General features: G+C 45.5%; 1 protein-coding gene across 3 annotated transcripts in view; it reads right to left on the bottom strand.

The window, feature by feature from the left end:
• shtn1 (shootin 1) overlaps window positions 1-20,982 on the bottom strand; it is a 90,998-nt gene that overhangs the window by 33,500 nt on the left and 36,516 nt on the right. For all 3 annotated transcript variants that reach the window (XM_047350966.1, XM_047350964.1, XM_047350965.1), the window contains exon 4: window positions 19,094-19,188. In XM_047350966.1, the coding sequence (XP_047206922.1) occupies window positions 19,094-19,188 (95 nt within the window). The remainder of the gene's footprint in view (window positions 1-19,093; window positions 19,189-20,982) is intronic.

Below are 20,982 nucleotides of genomic sequence, written 5' to 3'. Positions count from 1 at the left end.
GTGACATCAGAGCTGCGACGCCCACTTCCTGTGAACTGCAATACATGCTGGGAGGAGTAGTAGCAGAAAATGGTCCAAAATCCCCTCTGGTTCGAAGGGTGAGATTAATCACAGTCTTTGAAGCTATTGGGTCCATTCTGTCCTTAGATGAAAAATCAATGATTCATTATGAAGCAAACAAACAAAAAAACTGTCTCTATGTTCCTGTTGGCAGTAACGGAGGTTCACAATTCAGTTTGTTTTTCAAAAGCCTATAACTGGGCAGGATAGATGTTAATCTGGGCAGGGCTAATTTTTGACTAACTCATAACTATCTATGTAGTTTAGTAAGGAAATACAAAGAAACAATACCCTCACATCATCATCACAGTTTTGGCCATCAGCTTTGGTAACCCTGACACAAAGTCAAAACAACAACCAAGAACGTACAATATAAAAAATAAAAATTTTTTTTAAAAAAATCATTATCGGTGGGGAAATGAATGTGAGGGAATCAATCCTGACCTGCAACTGCTTGACCTGCCTGTATGTGGTTTGTGCCATTACTGCTGTCACGACCCACCCAATTACAAGGAGAACTACAGTAACGGTCATAGTGTGGGTTTCTGTCCACTCTGTTCTCTTGGCGAATTGAGGGAGCGGTGTCGTGCTCAACCCTGCAGGACTAAGGTGAAACCTAATTAGTTTGGCGCCTTCCATTAAAAATTGTTCTTCAATACTAGCATCGATGCTGAAAATATATCCTTTGAAGGCATCCATAATCCCGAGATTAAGGTGATGAAGGATTATGTCTCTGAGTCGGAGTAGTGCACCTTGGGGTACAGAGACGAACATTGTTTGGTTGGGTAACTTTTTTCGGGTAACTGTGTTGTGCTGATTGTAAGATAGCATATCCTCTGTCACTGGAGTGCTTGCAAGCCATCGATTACCCGCACGTTCAACCTTGAATTCTATTCCTACATCCTTTAGAGTCACTTTAGCCTGACAATTTTGTTCAGGAGATCCCTCCTTTAAGTCGCACAGGTAATCATGATGTCTCTAATAAAAGGATTAATTGGGCACACCCAGTGAAGGACTCTGGTTTTGGTGCACAGGTCTAAATTGGGAATAAGAAAAGTTTTGGACCGGCATCATGGTAGGCTAATAGTGGTGGGGTTTTCAGGTGTACGTGTGTGTTGTCCTTCCAAAACCCAATATTTAACACTGTTTTAAGTCTGTACACATTTGCTCCTTGGATGTTAGGGATGTTGAGCATAAATCCTACCTCCAGGTTAACTGGACTAACAAAATTTTGATTTGTGCTGCCTGAGCTATAAGCCAGGTGTTTGTGGAGGTTGCAAGGTGTCTGTTGTGGTGGACTTTAAGATTTTCTCTACTAAATCCAGCGGAACTAGGTAAGTAGCTATTCGTTCTTCGGTGAGGCTGTCTACAGATGAACCAACCTCTCTAAACAGGTCTTGCATCAAGTCTCTTACAACCTGTGTGTACATCAAATCATTCTTAACAACTTCTGTGAGGGTTTGCAGTGCATGCAGAGTATTGTTAATAAAAGTGGAGTGTAAATTTACAGTGACCACTGTGCCTTGGAGGGTCTTAGTTTGTACTTCCAACAGTCTCTGTTTTAGGAGGCGTTTCTGTTGGATTTCCGCCATTTCTTGGTCTAATTCTTGTGCGTTCCTCTAAATAGTTTTAAGGCTGACTGAATTTGCTGCTGAAAGGCCAATGGAAAACAAAGATCACAGTGCCGCTGTCTGACCCTGTGCACTAATCTCTTCTTCCTCCTGTCCAGAGGGAGAACCTGTTCCTGTGGAGGAGAGTTGGTTGCAGGATTTGATCTGGTTGACATCAACCCATTTGTACACCTGGGCCTGTTTGGATTATAAGATTATTATCCTGTACACCACAACCACTGGTGAGAGTTTTCCCACAATTTTGAAGGGACCTTCCCAGCTTGGGAGAATTTTTTTGGATCACCCGGTTGGTTGAGCAAATCGGAAATAGAAAACTTTTCCACCCAGTTCGTATTCACGGTGGGCAACTTTCCAGTCGTAATATGCTTTTGCGCCCTCTACACTGGCTTCCAGGTTCTTTTGTGCCCAAGCGAAAGTAGATCTGAGGTGCTCCTTCAAGTCTGAGACATATTGATGTGCTGTGTAGGTAGCTGTAACACACATCTTCTGAATGATACAGCATTATCTCAAAGGGTGTTACCCCTGTGGAGCATTGGGGGGTGGACTGAATAGCCATCAGGATCAAAGGGAGTTAAAAGTCTTTTTCATTGCTGCTAACATACTCATTTAGCAATGCTACTATGGTGCGGTTCATCCGCTCCATCTGGCCTGACAATTGCGGATGGTAAGGAACATGAAATTTTACTTCCACCCCCAGAATGTCAAAGAGTCATGACACTTGTGGTGAAATGTGTTCCTCTGTCTGAGTCAATGGACAGGGGAAGACCCTACAGGCTCAAAACATTGTTCAGCAAAAGAAAAGCCATGGTTACAGCGGTGTCGTTTGGCAGGAGTAAGCATTCAACTCACTTAGTGCAGCTGCACATCACTTTTAGGAGGTATTTGTTACCTATGGTTGATTTTGGGACTGGTCCAACCCAGTCGATTTGCAGGTGGGACCAAGAGAATGTAACCACCCTTCGCTGAAGTGGAGCTCGACCGGGTGGCTGAGATGGTTGGAACTGACAGCAGGTCAAGCATCCTTGGATGTAGACGTGGGTGTCGTGAGCCATTGAAGGCCAATATGCCCCTGTTGGAGGGTGTGAAGTGTGGCTTTAAAACGCCTATGACCCCCTACAGGAGAGTCATGAGCGTAAGCTAACATGAACCCCTTGTGGTCAGTTGGGACGACCCATCGAGGCACCCCACGGCCGTTTTGGGTGTAGACTAAGAGACCTTTCTCCAACTTCAGATGGGACGTTATGTCAGAGGGTCCGCAGTTCCTTGCTCTCACCCGTCACCGATAGCGACACTTCAGACTTTTATGACTCTTTGTCCAAAATTCAGCGCAATCAGCTGCTAGTGGCTAAGGGCACAGCCCACAGTTTACCAGCTGATCGCTGCTATCGAGACATCAGCACAGCAGGAGGGGTTCTCTTTCCAAGTTAACGTAAATTGCACATTTTGTCCATAAAATTGCTGATTTGATCTTCATAGACAATGTGCATGCATTTTCTTTTATTATTATTGTTAGGTAGTCATTTTTATCCCCTTTATGTAGAATAGTGCTTGTTAGTTAGGTGAAGGTTTTTGGACCAGAACGGTCTCAGAATTAAACGGCTTCAATAAATCTTCATATATATAATTAAGAGAAGCGTTTGTGTTTATTTCGTGCAAGAATGATTTATCCGTCAAAATAAGGTCGAAGTTCCGCCACCTTTGGTGAAGCGGTTGAATAAACAGTGACATTATCAATTATTAATGATAAATGACTAATTGTAATTATTAAGAGCTTTGAGCCCACAATCATAATACCTGAGGACATCTCTGATTTCTATTCATAGGTAATGATTTTTGGGCCAATTCTCTTTACTATATACAGGTCCTTCTCAAAATATTAGCATATTGTGATAAAGTTCATTATTTTCCATAATGTCATGATGAAAATTTAACATTCATATATTTTAGATTCATTGCACACTAACTGAAATATTTCAGGTCTTTTATTGTCTTAATATGGATGATTTTGGCATACAGCTCATGAAAACCCAAAATTCCTATCTCACAAAATTAGCATATCGTTAAAAGGGTCTCTAAACGAGCTATGAACCTAATCATCTGAATCAACGAGTTAACTCTAAACACCTGCAAAAGATTCCTGAGGCCTTTAAAACTCCCAGCCTGGTTCATCACTCAAAACCCCAATCATGGGTAAGACTGCCGACCTGACTGCTGTCCAGAAGGCCACTATTGACACCCTCAAGCAAGAGGGTAAGAAACAGAAAGAAATTTCTGAATGAATATGCTGTTCCCAGAGTGCTGTATCAAGGCACCTCAGTGGGAAGTCTGTGGGAAGGAAAAAGTGTGGCAGAAAACGCTGCACAACGAGAAGAGGTGACCGGACCCTGAGGAAGATTGTGGAGAAGGGCCGATTCCAGACCTTGGGGGACCTGCGGAAGCAGTGGACTGAGTCTGGAGTAGAAACATCCAGAGCCACCGTGCACAGGCGTGTGCAGGAAATGGGCTACAGGTGCCGCATTCCCCAGGTCAAGCCACTTTTGAACCAGAAACAGCGGCAGAAGCGCCTGACTTGGGCTACAGAGAAGCAGCACTGGACTGTTGCTCAGTGGTCTAAAGTACTTTTTTTGGATGAAAGCAAATTCTGCATGTCATTCGGAAATCAAGGTGCCAGAGTCTGGAGGAAGACTGGGGAGAAGGAAATGCCAAAATGCCAGAAGTCCAGTGTCAAGTACCCAGTCAGTGATGGTCTGGGGTGCCGTGTCAGCTGCTGGTGTTGGTCCACTGTGTTTTATCAAGGGTAGGGTCAATGCAGCTAGCTATCAGGAGATTTTGGAGCACTTCATGCTTCCATCTGCTGAAAAGCTTTATGGAGATGAAGATTTCATTTTTCAGCACGACCTGGCACCTGCTCACAGTGCCAAAACCACTGGTAAATGGTTTACTGACCATGGTATCACTGTGCTCAATTGGCCTGCCAACTCTCCTGACCTGAACCCCATAGAGAATCTGTGGTATATTGTGAAGAGAACGTTGAGAGACTCAAGACCCAACACTCTGGATGAGCTAAAGGCCGCTATCGAAGCATCCTGGGCCTCCATAAGACCTCAGCAGTGCCACAGGCTGATTGCCTCCATGCCACGCCGTATTGAAGCAGTCATTTCTGCAAAAGGATTCCCGACCAAGTATTGAGTGCATAACTGTACATGATTATTTGAAGGTTGACGTTTTTCGTATTAAAAACACTTTTCTTTTATTGGTCGGATGAAATATGCTAATTTTGTGAGATAGGAATTTTGGGTTTTCATGAGCTGTATGCCAAAATCATCCGTATTAAGACAATGAAAGACCTGAAATATTTCAGTTAGTGTGCAATGAATCTAAAATATATGAATGTTAAATTTTCATCATGACATTATGGAAAATAATTAACTTTATCACAATATGCTAATATTTTGAGAAGGACCTGTATATGCTTCCAATAGGTCAAATTATCAGGCAGCATAGGATACATTTTCACTGTTATGCTGATGATACTCAGCTTTACTTATCCATAAATCCTGATGAACCCAACCAGTTAGATAGACTACAAGCATGTCTTGAAGATATAAACACTTGGATGACTTTAAATGTTTTGCTTCTAAATTCAGACAAGACAGAAGTTGTCGTCTTTGGACCGGAGTCTTTAAAAAAGAAACTGCTTAGTCAATCACTTAACCTGGATGGCATTAAATTGACCTCTGGTAATAAAGTAAAAAACCTTGGTGTTATTTTTGACCAGGACATGTCATTTAAATCCCATATTAAACAGGTTTCTAGGATTTCCTTCTTTCACCTTCAGAACATTGCCAAAATTAGAAATATCCTATCCAGGAGTGACACTGAAAAACTAGTCCATGCATTTGTTACTTCAAGGCTGGACTATTGTAATTCTCTACTATCAGGATGTCCACAAAATGCAGTGAAAAGCCTTCAGCTGATTCAAAATACTGCAGCAAGAGTTCTGATAAAAATTAAACAGAGAGATCATATTTCTCCTATTTTAGCGTCCCTTCATTGGCTCCCTGTTAAATCCAGAATAGAATTTAAAATTCTCCTCCTCACATATAAAGCCCTTAATGATCTAGCTCCATCATACATCAGAGATCTGATTGATCCATTTGTTTCTAACAGGGCACTTCGTTCTCAGACTGCAGGTTTACTGGTGGTTCCTAGAGTCTCTAGAAGTAGAATGGGAGGCAGATCCTTTAGTTATCAGGCTCCTCTCCTGTGGAACCAGCTCCCGGTTTTGGTCCGTAAGGCAGACACCCTGTCTACTTTTAAGGCTAGGCTTAAAACTTTCCTTTTTGATAAAGCTTATAGTTAGAGTCGCTTAGGTTATCAGGGAGGGAGCCTTCCTCCCTCCATGTTGGTTGGAATAAGGGGGAGTCAGGTTTAGCTTAAACCGGCTCAGTTATGGTTGAGGTGCAAACACACCCTCCATTTCTGCTACCTGCATGACACCTTCTCTTTTTCAATGGTTATAATTAGTCTGACAGAGAGAGGTATCCCAATCCTTGTGGTTTTTAGTATAACAATGACCATCAGTGGGACCCTTTATGGGGTGCCTTGAGACGACATTGTTGTAAATAAGTGCCGTTTAACTAAATAATCTGAACTGAAACTATCTGTGTAGTTATGCTGCTATAGGCTTAGGCTGCTGGAGGACATAATTACCACTTTCACTCTCTTCGCTACATTCTCACACTACTCTCCAATTTTGCATTATTTGCTGTTATTTCAGCTTTTAACTTGGTTCTCTCTTTTCTCTTCCTAGAAGCTACCCCTGGCCTGGCTCTATGTCTACCTGTGACACCTTTCTGGAGAGGGGAATTGTCCAAGCTTCTGCTGGCAACAACTTAATGCTCACCTTCTACCGATGATCCACAAGGCCCTGTCTTTTAGTGTTTAACCCTTTCTCTCTCCTAGACATGGCGATTGACTGAGCTTAACTGTAACTAACTTTATGTGCTCTCTTTCAGACTCTAACCTTGAAAATTGGCTCAGAGTTTATCTGTTCTTTCTTTCAAGGTGAAACGACTAAAGGAGCTACATCCATTAACATTTACGTTTCCTTCCCATAGAACATACTCCAGGATCAGTGCTTCTTTGTTCTCTTTGTGTCTCTGCTCTGTTCTCTCAAACCCCCAGTTGGTCGTGGCAGATGGCCGCTCACACTGAGCCTGGTTCTGCTGGAGGTTTCTTCCCGTTAAAAGGGAGTTTTTCCTCTCCACTGTCGCTACATGCATGCTCAGTATGAGGGATTGGTGCAAAGTCAACGCCAGTGACTGTACACTGTCTCTACATGCTCATCCAGGAGGAGTGAATGCTGCAAGTCACTGACTGGATGCAATCTGCTGGGTTTCCTTAGACAGAAAAACTGTTTATCCAATTTGAATAAATAACTAACTCTGACTGCACTGTTCAATGATTAGGATTAATTGGAATGTATGTAACGGACTGTTGTGAAGTGCCTTGAGACAACATGTATTGTGAATTGGCACTATATAAATAAAACTGAATTGAATTGAATTATAATGAGGATATGTGGATATATTAATTAATCAAAAATCATAATCCTTATATGAGTTTCCCCTATCCTCACCACTTGGGGTCTGTTGGTGAGGAAGTTGCTGATCCAGGAGCAAAGTGGTGCAGATAAACTAAGGTTGTGGAGCTTTGTGGCCAGCATTTCAGGAAGGACGGTGTTGGAGGCTGAGCTGATGTCCACAAATAGCATCCTAACATAGGTGTTAAGGTGCTGCAGATGAGTCAGGGCCATGTGAAGTGCTACCGAAACAGTATCCTCTGTGGAGTGATTTAACCTGTTGGTGAACTGCAGGCTGTCCAGGCCAGCAGGGATAGCGTCCTTGACGTAATTCAGGAGGATCGTTTCAAAGCACGTCATGATGACTAGGATCAGAGCAACAGGACGGTAATCATTTAGGCAGGTGATGGTTTATTTTTTTGGGCACATTTTTTTGGGTTTACAAAAATGAGTGCTACTGGATTTTCTTAATCAACTATTGGTGTTAATGAATTAAACAATAATCTCAATCCTTAGAACAATTGGAGTCCCTGGGTGGGCCTTGAAATGACAGATACCACTATTGCACGAAGTAACACAATTGTGAAATCCCTTTAAGCTTATGATCTCTGTTGTGAGATTTGGTGAACTTTTGCAGGAGTGCTTGTAAGCTAGAGGATGTATCTTGACTAATATTGGCTCAATTCTACTGCAGAGGAGTCATAATATACTCCTAATAGTAATAATAATCTTTCTAAGGTGCTTTTGTGGACGCAAGGTGGACATTTATGTTGAAATTCAATGTAAATTTCCATCTCGTCAAAGCATGCCATCGGGCTTAGAGCTGTTGCGCAGTCAGCTTGTTACCACAGGAACCAAATTCCTGCCATAGCATCCTTCCCAAGAGATTTCCTTCCCAAGCTCATGGTTTTCCCCAAACATTCACAGAGTCCAGAACAGGTATGAGTAGGCAGATTAGATTCAGTGGTGCGGCGTCCCACTCCACTGTAGTAGACAGCCATGAATAATACCTGGCTGCAGATCCAGTAGAAGTAAATAGGTTAAGGTTTAGAGGCGATCAGCCTTCAAACTTGACTCGCAGCACCCTCCTCCACGATCCCTCACCTCCACCAAGGCGACAGGGGAGTCGTCACTGGGACTCAGGTGGTTCATATCGCCCTCAAACACAACCCAGGACCTGAGTCCTTGGAGCACAGGGCTCACCATTGTACCATGAGCAGCCTCCAGTGCCTCCCCCAAGGGTGAAGCGTGATGCCCTGACACATGATGGATGCAGCAGGAGTGAACCTTCAGATGATGACTTAGATGGGCCAGCACCAATCCCTGAGAGTGGATTGCGCACCCGCCAACTTGAGTCTCATGCCCAAGACAGAGAGCGTTTTGACCCTAATAATGCAGAATCAAAGATTGATGATTATCTCAGGGCAGTCGAACGCTACCTTTTAGACCTGTACTGCCCATCAGCACGGTAAAAGATGAAGCTCATTTGGAAGATGACAAGCAGGAGCATCAATGCTTTCATGGAGAGCCTGCCCTCTAGAGTCCGAGACCGTTATTCAATCCTCTGTGAATCTTTAAGGGAAAAATATTCTGTGTACACGGAGCTGGCCTCCGTAACACCTGCTACTTTCACCATCCAGCAAAAGAAAAGCGAAGCACCCAGAGAGTATTACCGGCGCCTGAGAGCCGCTTACTTCCAAGGACGTAATGCTCCAGGCATAGAGGAGGACAATGATTTAAAATCATTATTCCTGAAAGCGTATGATACGGCGTTACCATATACTGTAGAACAAAAACCCTCACCATGCAAGAGATCCGTAAATATGCTCAGATAGCGTGGGAAACACGTGCACGCCCTACTAATGGATCAGAAGGTGAGGCTAGAGTTTTACGGGTGCACACAGAAGAAGACAGTCTCGTGTTAGGAGGCAGAAAAATGCCTTCACACAGAACCCTTGTTAAGAACAGGTTAAGGGAACGATGTAGGTTTGGTCAGCTGGACCGGGGAGGTGGTACTGAGTACCAACCACAGTCCAAGTTGCCGGACCACTTCCGGTCGAACAGACAACCTGACCATCACATGAGGCCCAAAGGTAAGCCTGATGGTAATGCTTGGAGTCAACATGCAAGATGGAACCTGAAGAGAGAGAGAGATGGAGGATGCCTTCCGCCAGATTCTGACAGAAGCAGTGCGCCAGGAATGCGCCCAATCTCCACCATCATTAGAGGAAGCTGACCATCTGGTGAAACTGGATCCAAAACCCCCGTCGGCACGACTAGGCGTGGACCCAGTCTCCACACCCATCAGTCTACCTGATCGGATGGGGAGACAAATCTGGAAAACTCCAAGAACCTCTTGGGACCTCCTTAGGAGAAACACTGCAAACCATTTTTCCTATACTGTCTGACCATTATAGGAGGACGTGTCAAACTGAGTTTCCATTTTAAAACAGGATCAGATCTTGCATTAGGAGGTGAGTAGAGCCATGCTCTCCCTCACTAAACCATTTCTGGGCCAAAGCTTGTGATGTAGGCATTACCAGCCACACCCGAGACCAATCATGCATCACTAGTTGCGTAGGGCTGGACATCACACTCAAAGACATGACTCTGGTGCACCCTATCTACCGGGACACATTAGACACAGAGCATTTTCCTGGTGGCCAGGACCTGCTGGACAGGCTGGCCCCGCTCATTGACTGCCACCAGGACCATCTCTGGGTCTAGGTGGATGTCCCAAACCACTGGGTGCAAGCAGCAAACCATCCTTTGTGACCAACCAGGTTACCAGCTTAGAGGAGCCCAAAGAACCTCTCAGGCCCTCGTCAGAGCCAGTTATGGGCACCTCTGGGACACAGCTGCACTCAGCCAACCAGAAAACTTCTCCCCGCAATCATGCGTCATTTCTTTGCTCTTGAAAAAACCCAGGTGTGAAAATGTACGACCCCAAATTGGTGAAGTGTTTGCACCTGGAAACCACGTTCATACCATGAAGAATGCTTTTAGCATTCTGGCTGGAAAAAACAGTAATCAGTAGAGAGCTGTATGACTGCTTGTGCCAAGAAGATTACCTTTTGACTGAGGCACAACACAGCCACATACAACGTTTAGTGGAGGGACTTCGTCGTCTCCTTAAGACATCCAGAGTGTGCAGCTCCAGTGTGCAGATTGTAATAAAACAGCTCTCCCATGCTTTCAGCATTGTTCCAACAGACCAAAGTGGGGTCACATTAGCCCACGCCCATTACTCTCCTGTAGGGGACCATAGGAGCTACAAAGCCACACTCCACATCTACTAACAGATGTCATACTGGCCTCCAAAGTCTCACAACCCTCAGGTCTACATCCAAGGATGCCTAACCTGCTGCCAGTTTCAGCCATCCCAGCCACTCAGTCACCCTCCGCATTAGCGAATGGGGGTTACATTACTTTGGCTCCACCTTCAGACCAACTGGGTCGAACCAGCTCCAAACTTAGCAGAAGGTAACAAATTCCTCTTAACTCTGGCATGCAGCTTCATTAAGTAGGTTGAATGCTTGTCAGCACCAAATGACACCGTCATCCAAGCGGCTACTCTCTTGCTGAACGTGATGAAGTTCTACGTCAAACTCTCCTCCCCAAGAACAGAGCTTGTCTCCATGTCCGGGAAAGGAGAGACCAGTGTGTAGGACCAGTTTAAATAGGTACTCGTACTCGACGTCTTCCGCTTTATCCGGGACTGGGTCACAGGGGCAGCAGACTCAGCAGAGACGCCCAGACGTCCCTCTCCCCAGACACCTCCTCCATCTCCTCCGGGGGGAGACCAAGGCATTCCCAGGCCAGCTGAGAGACATAGCCCCTCCAGCGTGTTCTGGGCCATCCCCTGGGCCTCCTTCCTGTGGGACGTCCCTGGAACACCTCCCGAGGAAGGCGTCAAGGAGGCATCCGGTATAGATTCCTGAGCACCCTCAACTAGCTCCTCTAAATGTGGAGGAGCAGCGGCTCTAGTCCGAGCCCCCTGCCGGAGCTCCTAACCCTATCTCTAAGAGAGTGCTCGGCCACCCTACGGAGGAAGTTCTTTTCAGCCGCTTGAATCCGGGATCTCTTTCTTTCGGTCATGTCCCAACGTTCATGGCCATAGATGAGGGTAGGAACGAAGACTGACCGGTACATTTTCGGTTCAACTCTCTCTTCACCGAGCCGCCTCAGTGCCTGCTGTAGGTTTTTGCTAGAGGGGTCCAGAAGGACCACATCATCCGCAAAAAAAGAAGAGACAAAATCTTCTGATCCCCAACCAGACCCCCTCTGGCCCTTGGCTGCGCCTAGAAATCCTGTCCATAAAAGTTATGAACAGGACTGGTGTCAAAGTGCAGGCCTGCCAGAGTCCAACATGGACCTGGAACAGGTCCGATTTAGTGCCGCCAATGCGGACCAAACTCCTGCTCCGCTTGTACAGAGACCGGATGGCCCCTAATAAAGGGCCCCCAATCCCATACTCCTGGAACACCCCCCACAGGGCACCACAAGGTACACAGACGAATGCCTTCTCTAGGTCCACAAAACACACGTGGACCGATTGGGCAAACTCCCATGAACCCTCGAGTACCCTGTAGAGGGTATAGAGTTGCTCCAGTGTTCCACGGCCAGGACGAAAACCACACTGCTCCTTCTGACGCCGAGGTTTGACTATCGGTCGGACTCTTCCCTCCAATACCCTGGCGTAGGCCTTACCAGGGAGGTTGAGGAGTGTGATCCCCCTGTAGTTGGAACATATACTCCGGTCACCCTTCTTATGAAGGGGGACCACCACCCCAGTCTGCCAGTCCAGAAGCACTGTCACCCGACCGCCACGCATTGTTGAAGAGGCGTGTCAACCATGACAGCCCTACCACATCCAGAGACTTGAGGTACTCAGGGTGCATCTCATCCACCCCGAAGCCCTGCCATCACGGAGCTTTTTAACCACCTCGGTGACTTCAGCCTGGGTGATGAAAGAGTCTAACTCCTAGTCCCCAGTCTCTGTTTCCACCAGGGAATGCGTGATGGCAGGATTGAGGAGATCCTCAAAATACTTCTTCCACCACCCGATAATGTCGGGTGTTGGTGAAGCAATGCTTCCCCCTCCTGAGGCGCCAGATGGTGTAACAGAATCGCTTCGAGGCCAACCGGTAGTCCTTCTCCATGGCCTCACCGACCTTCTCCTGGGCCCGGGTTTTTGCCTCTGCCACAACCCAGGCCGCGGCACGCTTGGCCTAATGGTACCCATCAGCCTCCTCAGGAGTCCCACAAGCCAACCACAGCCAATAGCACTCCTTCTTCAGCCTGACAACGTCCCTTACTGCCGGTGTTCACCACCGGGTTTGGGGATTGCCGCCACGACAGGTACCGCAGACCTTACGGCCGCAGCTACGGGTAGCAGCATCAACAATAGATGCGGAGAACATGGTCTACTTTGACTTTGACTCTATGTCTCCATCATCCACCAGAATCTGATCAAAGCTCTCCCGGAGGTGGGAGTTGAATACATCCCCGGCCAAGGGTTCTGTCAGACGTTCCCAGCAGACCATCACTATGCGCTTGGGTCTGCAAAGTCTGTCCGGGTTTCTCCTCTTCCAGCGGATCCAACTCACCACCAGATGGTAACCAGTGGACAGCTCAGCTCCTCTCTTCACCCGAGTGTCCAAAACATGTGGCCAAAGATCCTGGTGCCAAGTGCACTGATGGACACCCTTATGCTTGAACATGGTGTTCATTATGGACAATCCGTGACTAGCGCATAAGTCCAATAACAAAACATTCCGATTGGGAAGGCCATTCCTCCCGATCACTCCTCTCCAGGTGTCACTGTCATTTCCCACATTGGCGTTGAAGTCCCCCAGCAGAATAATGGAGTCCCCAGGAGGGGCACTATGCAGCACCCCCGCCGGTGACGCCACGAAGGCTGGGTAGTCCGCATTACCGCCCGCCCGTAGGCCAAAACGACAGCTAGAGACCTGTCCCCAAACCAAAGGCACAGGGATGCGACCCTCTCATCGACTGGGGTAAACCCCAACACGAGAAGGCTGAGCTGGGGGGCAACAAGCAAACCCACCCCAGCCCGCCACTCCATAGTAGAAGAGAGTCCAGCCCCTCTCGAGGACATGGGTTCCAGAGCCCACGCTGTGCATGGAGGTGAGCCCGACTATTTCTAGCTGATATATCTCGACCTCCCACACAAGCTCAGGCTCCTTACCCCCCAGTGAGGTGACATTCCACATCCCTAGAGCCAGCCTAAGCATCCAGGGTTCGGGCCGCCGAGCTTTCCACCTTTGTCTGCTGCCTAATCCTCTTTGCACCGGTCCCTCACGGTTCCTCCTGCAGTTGGTTTGCCCACTGGGGATGGCCTCGTGTCTCTTGTTCGGGCTTGGCCAGGCCGGGTCCCACGGGGAGCAACCCAGCCACCAGGCGCTCTCCGAGGCACGGATACCTACTTGCCTAGTTCTGCTGGATTTAGTAGAGAAGATTCTAAAATCCACCACAGCGACACCTTGCCACCTCCACAAACACACCTGGCTTATAGCCTAAGTAGTGCAATTCAATTGTTTTTTTTTCTTTTTGTCTTTTCCATCTAAAATGTTCAGAGAAAGGAGTTATATTAAATCCCATCATCATTTGATAGAGCTAATGTGTTTAAACCTGAAACCCGTCTTAAACGTTGGTTTTTGTCAAGATAACACACTGCACAGTTGATTACAGACCAGGATTGACTCTATCACATTTTTTTCCCGTGGTTCATATCGCCACCAATGCCAATATCACAGGTTGATTCCTGTGCCTGACTGAAAAGCTATTACCCCATTATTTGGTTATCTTGTTATTTTTTTTGTTTCCTTTTTATTGTTGTTTTTCTTTATCTCAGGGTTACCAAAGCTGATGACCAAAGGAATGTGATAATGATGTGAATGTATTGTTTTTGTATTTCCTCATTGAACGACATAGACAGGTAGGAGTTAGTGAGAGTTCAATCCTGCCCAGGCTAACCTTATCATCCCCAGTCATAGGCCTTTGAGAAGCATGAACTATGAATTAACACATGTGGAATTATATACTGAACAAAAAAGTGTGAAACAACTGAAAATATGTCTTATATTCTAGGTTCTTCAAAGTAGCCACCTTTTGCTTTGATTACTGCTACGCACACGCTTGGCATTCTGTTGATGAGCTTCAAGAGATAGTCACCTGAAATGGTTTTCACTTCACAGGTGTGCCCTGTCAGGTTTAATAAGAGGGATTTCAAGCCTTATAAATGGGGTTGGGACCATCAGTTGGGTTGTGCAGGAGGTGGATACAGTACACAGCTGATAGTTCTACTGAATAGACTGTTAGAATTTGTATTATGCCAAGAAAAAAAGCAGCTAAGTAAAGAAAAACGAGTGGCCATCATTACTGTAAGAAATGAAGGTCAGTCAAACAATTGGGAAAACTTTGAAAGTGTCCCCAAGTGCAGTCGCAAAAACCATCAAGCGCTACAAAAGAAACTGGCTCACATGAGGACCGCCCCAGGAAAGGAAGACCAAGAGTCACCTCTGCTGCGGACGATAAGTTCATCCGAGTCACCAGCCTCAGAAATCGCAGGTTAACAGCAGCTCAGATTAGAGAACAGGTCAATGCTACACAGAGTTCTAGCAGCTGACACATCTCCAGAACAACTGTTAAGAGGAGACTGTGTGAATCAGGCCTTCATGGTAAAATAGCTGCTAGGAAACCACTGCTGAGGACAGGCAACAAGCAGAAGAGACTTTTTTGGGCTAAAGAACACAAGGAATGGACATTAGACCAGTGGAAATCTGTGCTTTGGTCTGATGAGTCCAAGTTTGAGATCTTTGGTTCCAACCACCGTGTCTTTGTGCGGCGCAGAAGAGGTGAACGAATGAACTCTACATGCCTGGTTCCCACCGTGAAGCATGGAGGAGGAGGTGTGATGGTGTGAGGGTGCTTTGCTGGTGACACTGTTGGGGATTTATTCAAAATTGAAGGCATACTGAACCAGCATGGCTACCACAGCATCTTGCAGTGGCATGCTATTCCATCCAGTTTGCGTTTAGTTGGACCATCATTTATTTTTCAACAGGACAATGACCCCAAACACACCTCCAGGCTGTGTAAGGGCTATTTGACCAAGAAGGAGAGTGATGGGGTGCTGCGTCAGATGACCTGGCCTCCACAGTCACGGACCTGAACCCAATCGAGATGGTTTTGGGTGAGCTGGACCGCAGAGTGAAGGAAAAAGGGCCAACAAGTACTAAGCATCTCTGGGAACTCCTTCAAGACTGTTGGAAAACCATTTCAGGTGACTACCTCTTGAAGCTCATAAACAGAATGCCAAGAGTGTGCGGAGCAGTAATCAAAGCAAATGGTGGCTACTTTGAAGAACCTAGAATACAAGACATATTTTCAGTTGTTTCACACTTTTTTGTTCAGTATATAATTCCACATGTGTTAATTCATAGTTTTGATGCCTTCAGTGTGAAGCTACAATATTCATAGTCATGAAAATAAAGACAACTCTTTGAATGAGAGGGTGTGTCCAAACTTTTGGTCTGTACTGTACATCATATCGTAGGTAAGTGTGTATCCAACTTTGAAGAATTAATCCAGCTCGCCAGCAAGTCAGACATTGGTGTGCCTTTCCTACACTGTCCATATCTCTAGGAATTGTGTGGGTAGAGAGCAAGGGGAAGCTGGGAAAGTGTTTTTGTTAGTGGCTGCATGACATCACAGGAACCACAGCTGTGACTCCTCCTTCCTGGGTTGTACTAAAAGTAGGCCAGTGTTTCCTACTAGCATCATTCTTTGTGCATAGTTCAGAGTCCATGTTTTTATCCATGGCCAGGGCACAACACCCCGGTTACCCACACTTGGTATACCTGCACCCTAAAATCAAAAAATGTTAGCATACATGTGTAAGCAGTGGCCCAAATATTCTTCAACGGTCTCCCAAAACACATCCTTTAAACAGTGTTCCCAATAAGCCAAATGTTTCCCAAATGGCAAGGTTATCCTGTAGCTCCCTCCGAAGTATGACAAATAGCCACCATGTTAACATTTGGCCAATGGCCCTACATTTGCATGTAAAAGCCTGGCCATTTGCCCTACATTCTGAACAAAATACTTGTCAAGCAAGAGTTTGGCTATGGTAGAACCTTTCTAATCTTTCGTTGGGAAGGCTTGCGTATAACAAGTGCAATGACCAGTACTTACCAGGAAATTTTCTGTGTTGCTGGAGTCTGGCGCAGTGGATAAGAAATTCAAACATACAAGGTCCATTCAGTCACTTTGCATGTAAACCAAGGGGACAGCTCTCTTTGAAAGGAAGTTTCTGTTTATACACTGTACACAGAGTTTGCAGTGCTCTTCAATGTCTGATTTCATTTTAGGCTAATAGAACGTCTCTTTGAGAAGTCCAAAGGTCTTGTCACTGCATAGATGACCAGAATCATCGTGAAGCGACTGCATAATTTTTCTGAACTTTTTTGGCAAAACTTATTGTAAAAGGCCTGTTCTGCCAGATGGAATAGTTATTCTGTACATGACATCTTGTAGCGTTAACCAGCCCCACTCTCTTAATAGTAGTGAGCTAGCAGGATTCTTTTTTGACTTGATTCATGCCTCCTTGCTTGAGAGCTTTCAAAATTTAAATTGTTGTGGGGTCCTCTTGTTGAACTGTTGAGATCTCTGAGGGGCTCAGGATAGGCCTCCCCTTGACACTGAGTGCAGACAGGTTACAGTAGGCCTTGGGTAAGGCTTACATTGAGAAGTAAAATTAAAATTTGAATTTTACCTCTTGTTTGGTTCTAGGGTTAATTTTAGAGTGCACTCATGTTTTTTATGCAAGCTTGTTATAAAGTTGGGAGGCGCATTATAAACATTAATTCTACCATTCTGAAGTAATTCCTTGTTCTCAGGAAGGTTTAGGATGCACAACACTGAGTCCCAACTCCTCTGACTCTCGTCCTGCAATGCCGGTGAGTGGCTGGGTTCTGCGTGTCCCCTTGGTTCTCCTTCCTTCGGCTCTTAACAAAGCAATTCATGCAACCAGTGGCAGCACTAGCTTTGGCCTAGCTTAGCCTAACTCCGCTGAGCCAAGCCTCAATAACCAGTTCTGACTTGCTCACTCGCTGCAAAGATCAGCCCCAAACCCTGTGGTCCTGTAGAGCAAGGAACTGGGTCCCAAGCTGGATAAATCTTGGCAGTAAGCACAAAGTTTTTAATGTTCTTTTTTTTAAAACGTTGACTGAAAAATCTGAAGGCCATGTGTCATTTTGACAGATTGTAATTCAGACCTCTGACCACTTGGTGGTGAGTTAGAATATTAATTAGCAGTTTCCTCTCACTGAAGTGAGCCGGATTCGGAAACACCTCATTCAGAGAATCTGGCCGGCGTCTGATCACTTCGATTGGAAACATATTCCCCAAATTTTAAAACTTTAGCTAAAGTGGCACTTGTAATTCCTATCTCTAGTGGGGCGGCAGAGTGTAGATTTAGCCTACAGAACAACAAAACAGCCATTAGAAGTCTTCTGTCTGAGGCAAAAGTCCAAAACCTCATGACAATAGCCTCTGCAGCAATCCCACTCGAGACATTTGATTATGCACAAGCGGGTGTGCAATTCAGGTCCATGTGGAAGTTGTAAGACTGTGGATTCAGGTCACAGCAGGGGATCTGTTCATATTTTAGTTGCAATTGTTTAATTTCATTGTTTAAATGTAGTTACTGGGACGACAGTCAGTGATTTTTGTTCCTGCGTAAAAAAAAAGTTCAATGTATTCATCTGGATGATGTGGATTCTCTGTTCAGCCTGTTCAGACTGAATATAAATGAAAATGAATAAAAATAAATGCTACTGAATGTTTAATCAGTATCATATTAAAAAGTAAAGTAACGGGACAAAAATAGATTGACATTTTTTGACAGTCAGTCAAAATGATGTACAAGTTTAGCGCAACCTCTGGTTGTGACATTATTTTTCAAACGAATGTTTATTTAGAAGCCTTTCGGATGAGAGGCAAAACATCATCAAGAAACAAGAGATGAAGCCCATTTGCCTTCTTTTGAAGCTGTTTGGATTTAGTTATTTAGTTCTTACAGAACATTTCTTAGTATGGAGCAGGGCTCTCACCAAAGCATTTCAACATAGCGGGCCTGCAGAAGAAAATCGTTTAGATTTTTTTTACAACTGAGATTAATAGCTTTCTCAAATAATAACTGCATTTTATTTGCATTTTATTATCATACAGGTCACATGCTGGAAAAAAATACATGAACTAAACGTTAAGGTACAGCAAGAAAATGGCTTAAAAAAGCCTAAAACTTGATCTTTACCATAATTCACCATCAATCTCCTACTGCCCAAAATCTGGTCCAACTAGATGGACTGTGAGGGCTTTTGTCCAAACATTGATAAATAAATTATTACTGTTACAATCTCAGCACCAAGGGGCTGCAAAATCACCATGTGCCAGGCTCCCTCACATTCAATCACAGCCCACAGTCGAAAACATCCAAAAAGCCTGCTTGGGGCAAGAGAATCCAGAGCAATGTTCAGCCATACGATGTGGTGTTGACAGCAGCCGCACTTTAAATTTGAATATGCAAGATTTTGTCAAGGGATCTTTATGGCAGCTGTACTAACCAGAATGCTATAATGTATTTTGGAGGATTTATTTAGGTAGGCTTCGTGTAAACAAAGCCATCTTTTATTAGTTTACAGTCCTTCTGGCCATATTGTACTGCTTTCAAGAATGATCATTGGATTTACACTGGTAAGACACAAAAGTAAAGCAACAAGATATTCTGCACCTTTGAGGCCAGGGCTTCAGCACTTTCTCTACACATTTTCTCTATCTCCAGATCCTCCTGAATTGCACTGACTTCTTCAATGACCATCCGAGACACTGCAAAAACACAAAATAAAACATTAACCAAATGGTACAACATAAGACATTGAAGGTTTTTATTTTGTTTATCACTAAAGTTTTTAACCTCCCTACCTACAAGTTTTTTTCCATTCACACATTGTAAAATATTTTATTCACTGTAAAGCACGCTACTAAATCTGTTATTACTTAAATAAGAAAGCACTATAATAAAACAGATTGGGAAATAAAGCATTATATTTTGTTTCATGAACTTCATGAAATAATTGATTTGCACATGGAATTGCACAGAGTGGACCGATTGGTAACTTACTATATTGGCAAGTACAATAGGTTTTTTGTTGTGAACACACATACCCTCACACACACACACACACCACACCCTCACACACACACACACACACACACACACACACACACACACACACACACACACACACATATATAAAACAAAAAATAAAAAGTTATTCTCCATAATTAAAATAACCTCTGTAGCCATAATTTTAATGTAATTTAATTTCTTTTTTAGTTTTTTAACAGAATTTTGTTTTCTTGTAAAATAATAAAATGTCATACAGTAAAATTATTGTCATGGAACTTAAACATGAAGATTTGAGGTAATATTTAAGTGAGGCTGAAATGTGACCACCCAATTTAAGAAATAACAAACATGTAACAGAAAACTTAAATTGAATAACTGTTGGGCGTTTTTCGGAATAGCATCCAACCTTGGGAACGTTTCTTATTCTCCAAACTGAACATGCTCTGACATTTCTAGTCTATTGCAGGTAAGATACCCAGTACAAGTACTAGGCACGGTCAATGGCATCAAGAGGGAGGATATTTTATTACCCTGACCTCTGTTGCCTGCGCTCACCTCTAAGGGTTAAGGAGCATGTAGACATTGAGGGTTCTGGGGTCGGAGGCCGGGAAAGGGAGCGAGCCTTGAGGTCGGTATCTGGGCTAGGGTTGGGGTTCGGGTCTTGGGGGTTGTCTGGTGCTGACTGTTCGGTCCTCTCGGGATCGTTTGGATTGCCTTGGATCTCGGTCCCTGGCTTCAGTGCCCGGTCCGTCGGTTGGGGGCGGGCTCCGACGAGGGGGTCTTGGCTGGGCGGTGTACAGTGTTGATTGAGATGTGGCTTCACTTTGGTGGAGGGCCTGACCAGCCTGCTTGGTGCGTCGAGGTGTACCGTACAGGAGGGTGGGTGGCCAGCATCCTGGGGCACCTCCGGGGTTTGGGTGTGGGGTTGACTCGGTGTCCGGTCCTTGGTGTGCTGTGGTGGCCTTCCTCCAATGCTTCCTTCTGTGGCTCTTGCCCCTGACCGGGCGCAGGGCTACAGTTGGCGGTCGGGTGGGTGGGGCGGTGGAGCGTGTCTTGTGCCTGCACTGGGTCGGCTGGTGGGATGTGCTTGACCTGGAACGGTTGGCCTGCCCGGCCCAGTTACCCAGCTGGTGCATGTTTCCTTCTCACGAACCGATGGACTGGGGCTGCTGGCCCTGGCTGAATGGTTGGGCAGCCTTGGCGGTGTGCTGCTCTGCTGGCTGTTATGTCTGGGGGGTGGAGATCCAGGCGGCGGGCTAGAAGGTGGCGTGGGGGACTGCAGTGCATGGGGTGGGGGGGTTGTGTCCTCATCTTGGATGTGGGGTCACTGGCATTTGGAACAGCTGAGCGGCGATGGTAGAGCTGAGCTGGATAATGTTTCTACCTGTGCTATGGTTGCAGTGGCAGTGATGTGGTGTGTCTGTGTGGTTGCGGGGGCGTGGTGGGGGACGCCGGTCCTGATTGCTTGCAGATGGACAGGGACCTCTTGC

The sequence above is a fragment of the Girardinichthys multiradiatus genome, chromosome 22 (genome assembly GCF_021462225.1).
Source record: "Girardinichthys multiradiatus isolate DD_20200921_A chromosome 22, DD_fGirMul_XY1, whole genome shotgun sequence".
NCBI lineage: Eukaryota > Metazoa > Chordata > Actinopteri > Cyprinodontiformes > Goodeidae > Girardinichthys > Girardinichthys multiradiatus.
This window is presented reverse-complemented; position numbering and strand designations above follow the sequence as displayed.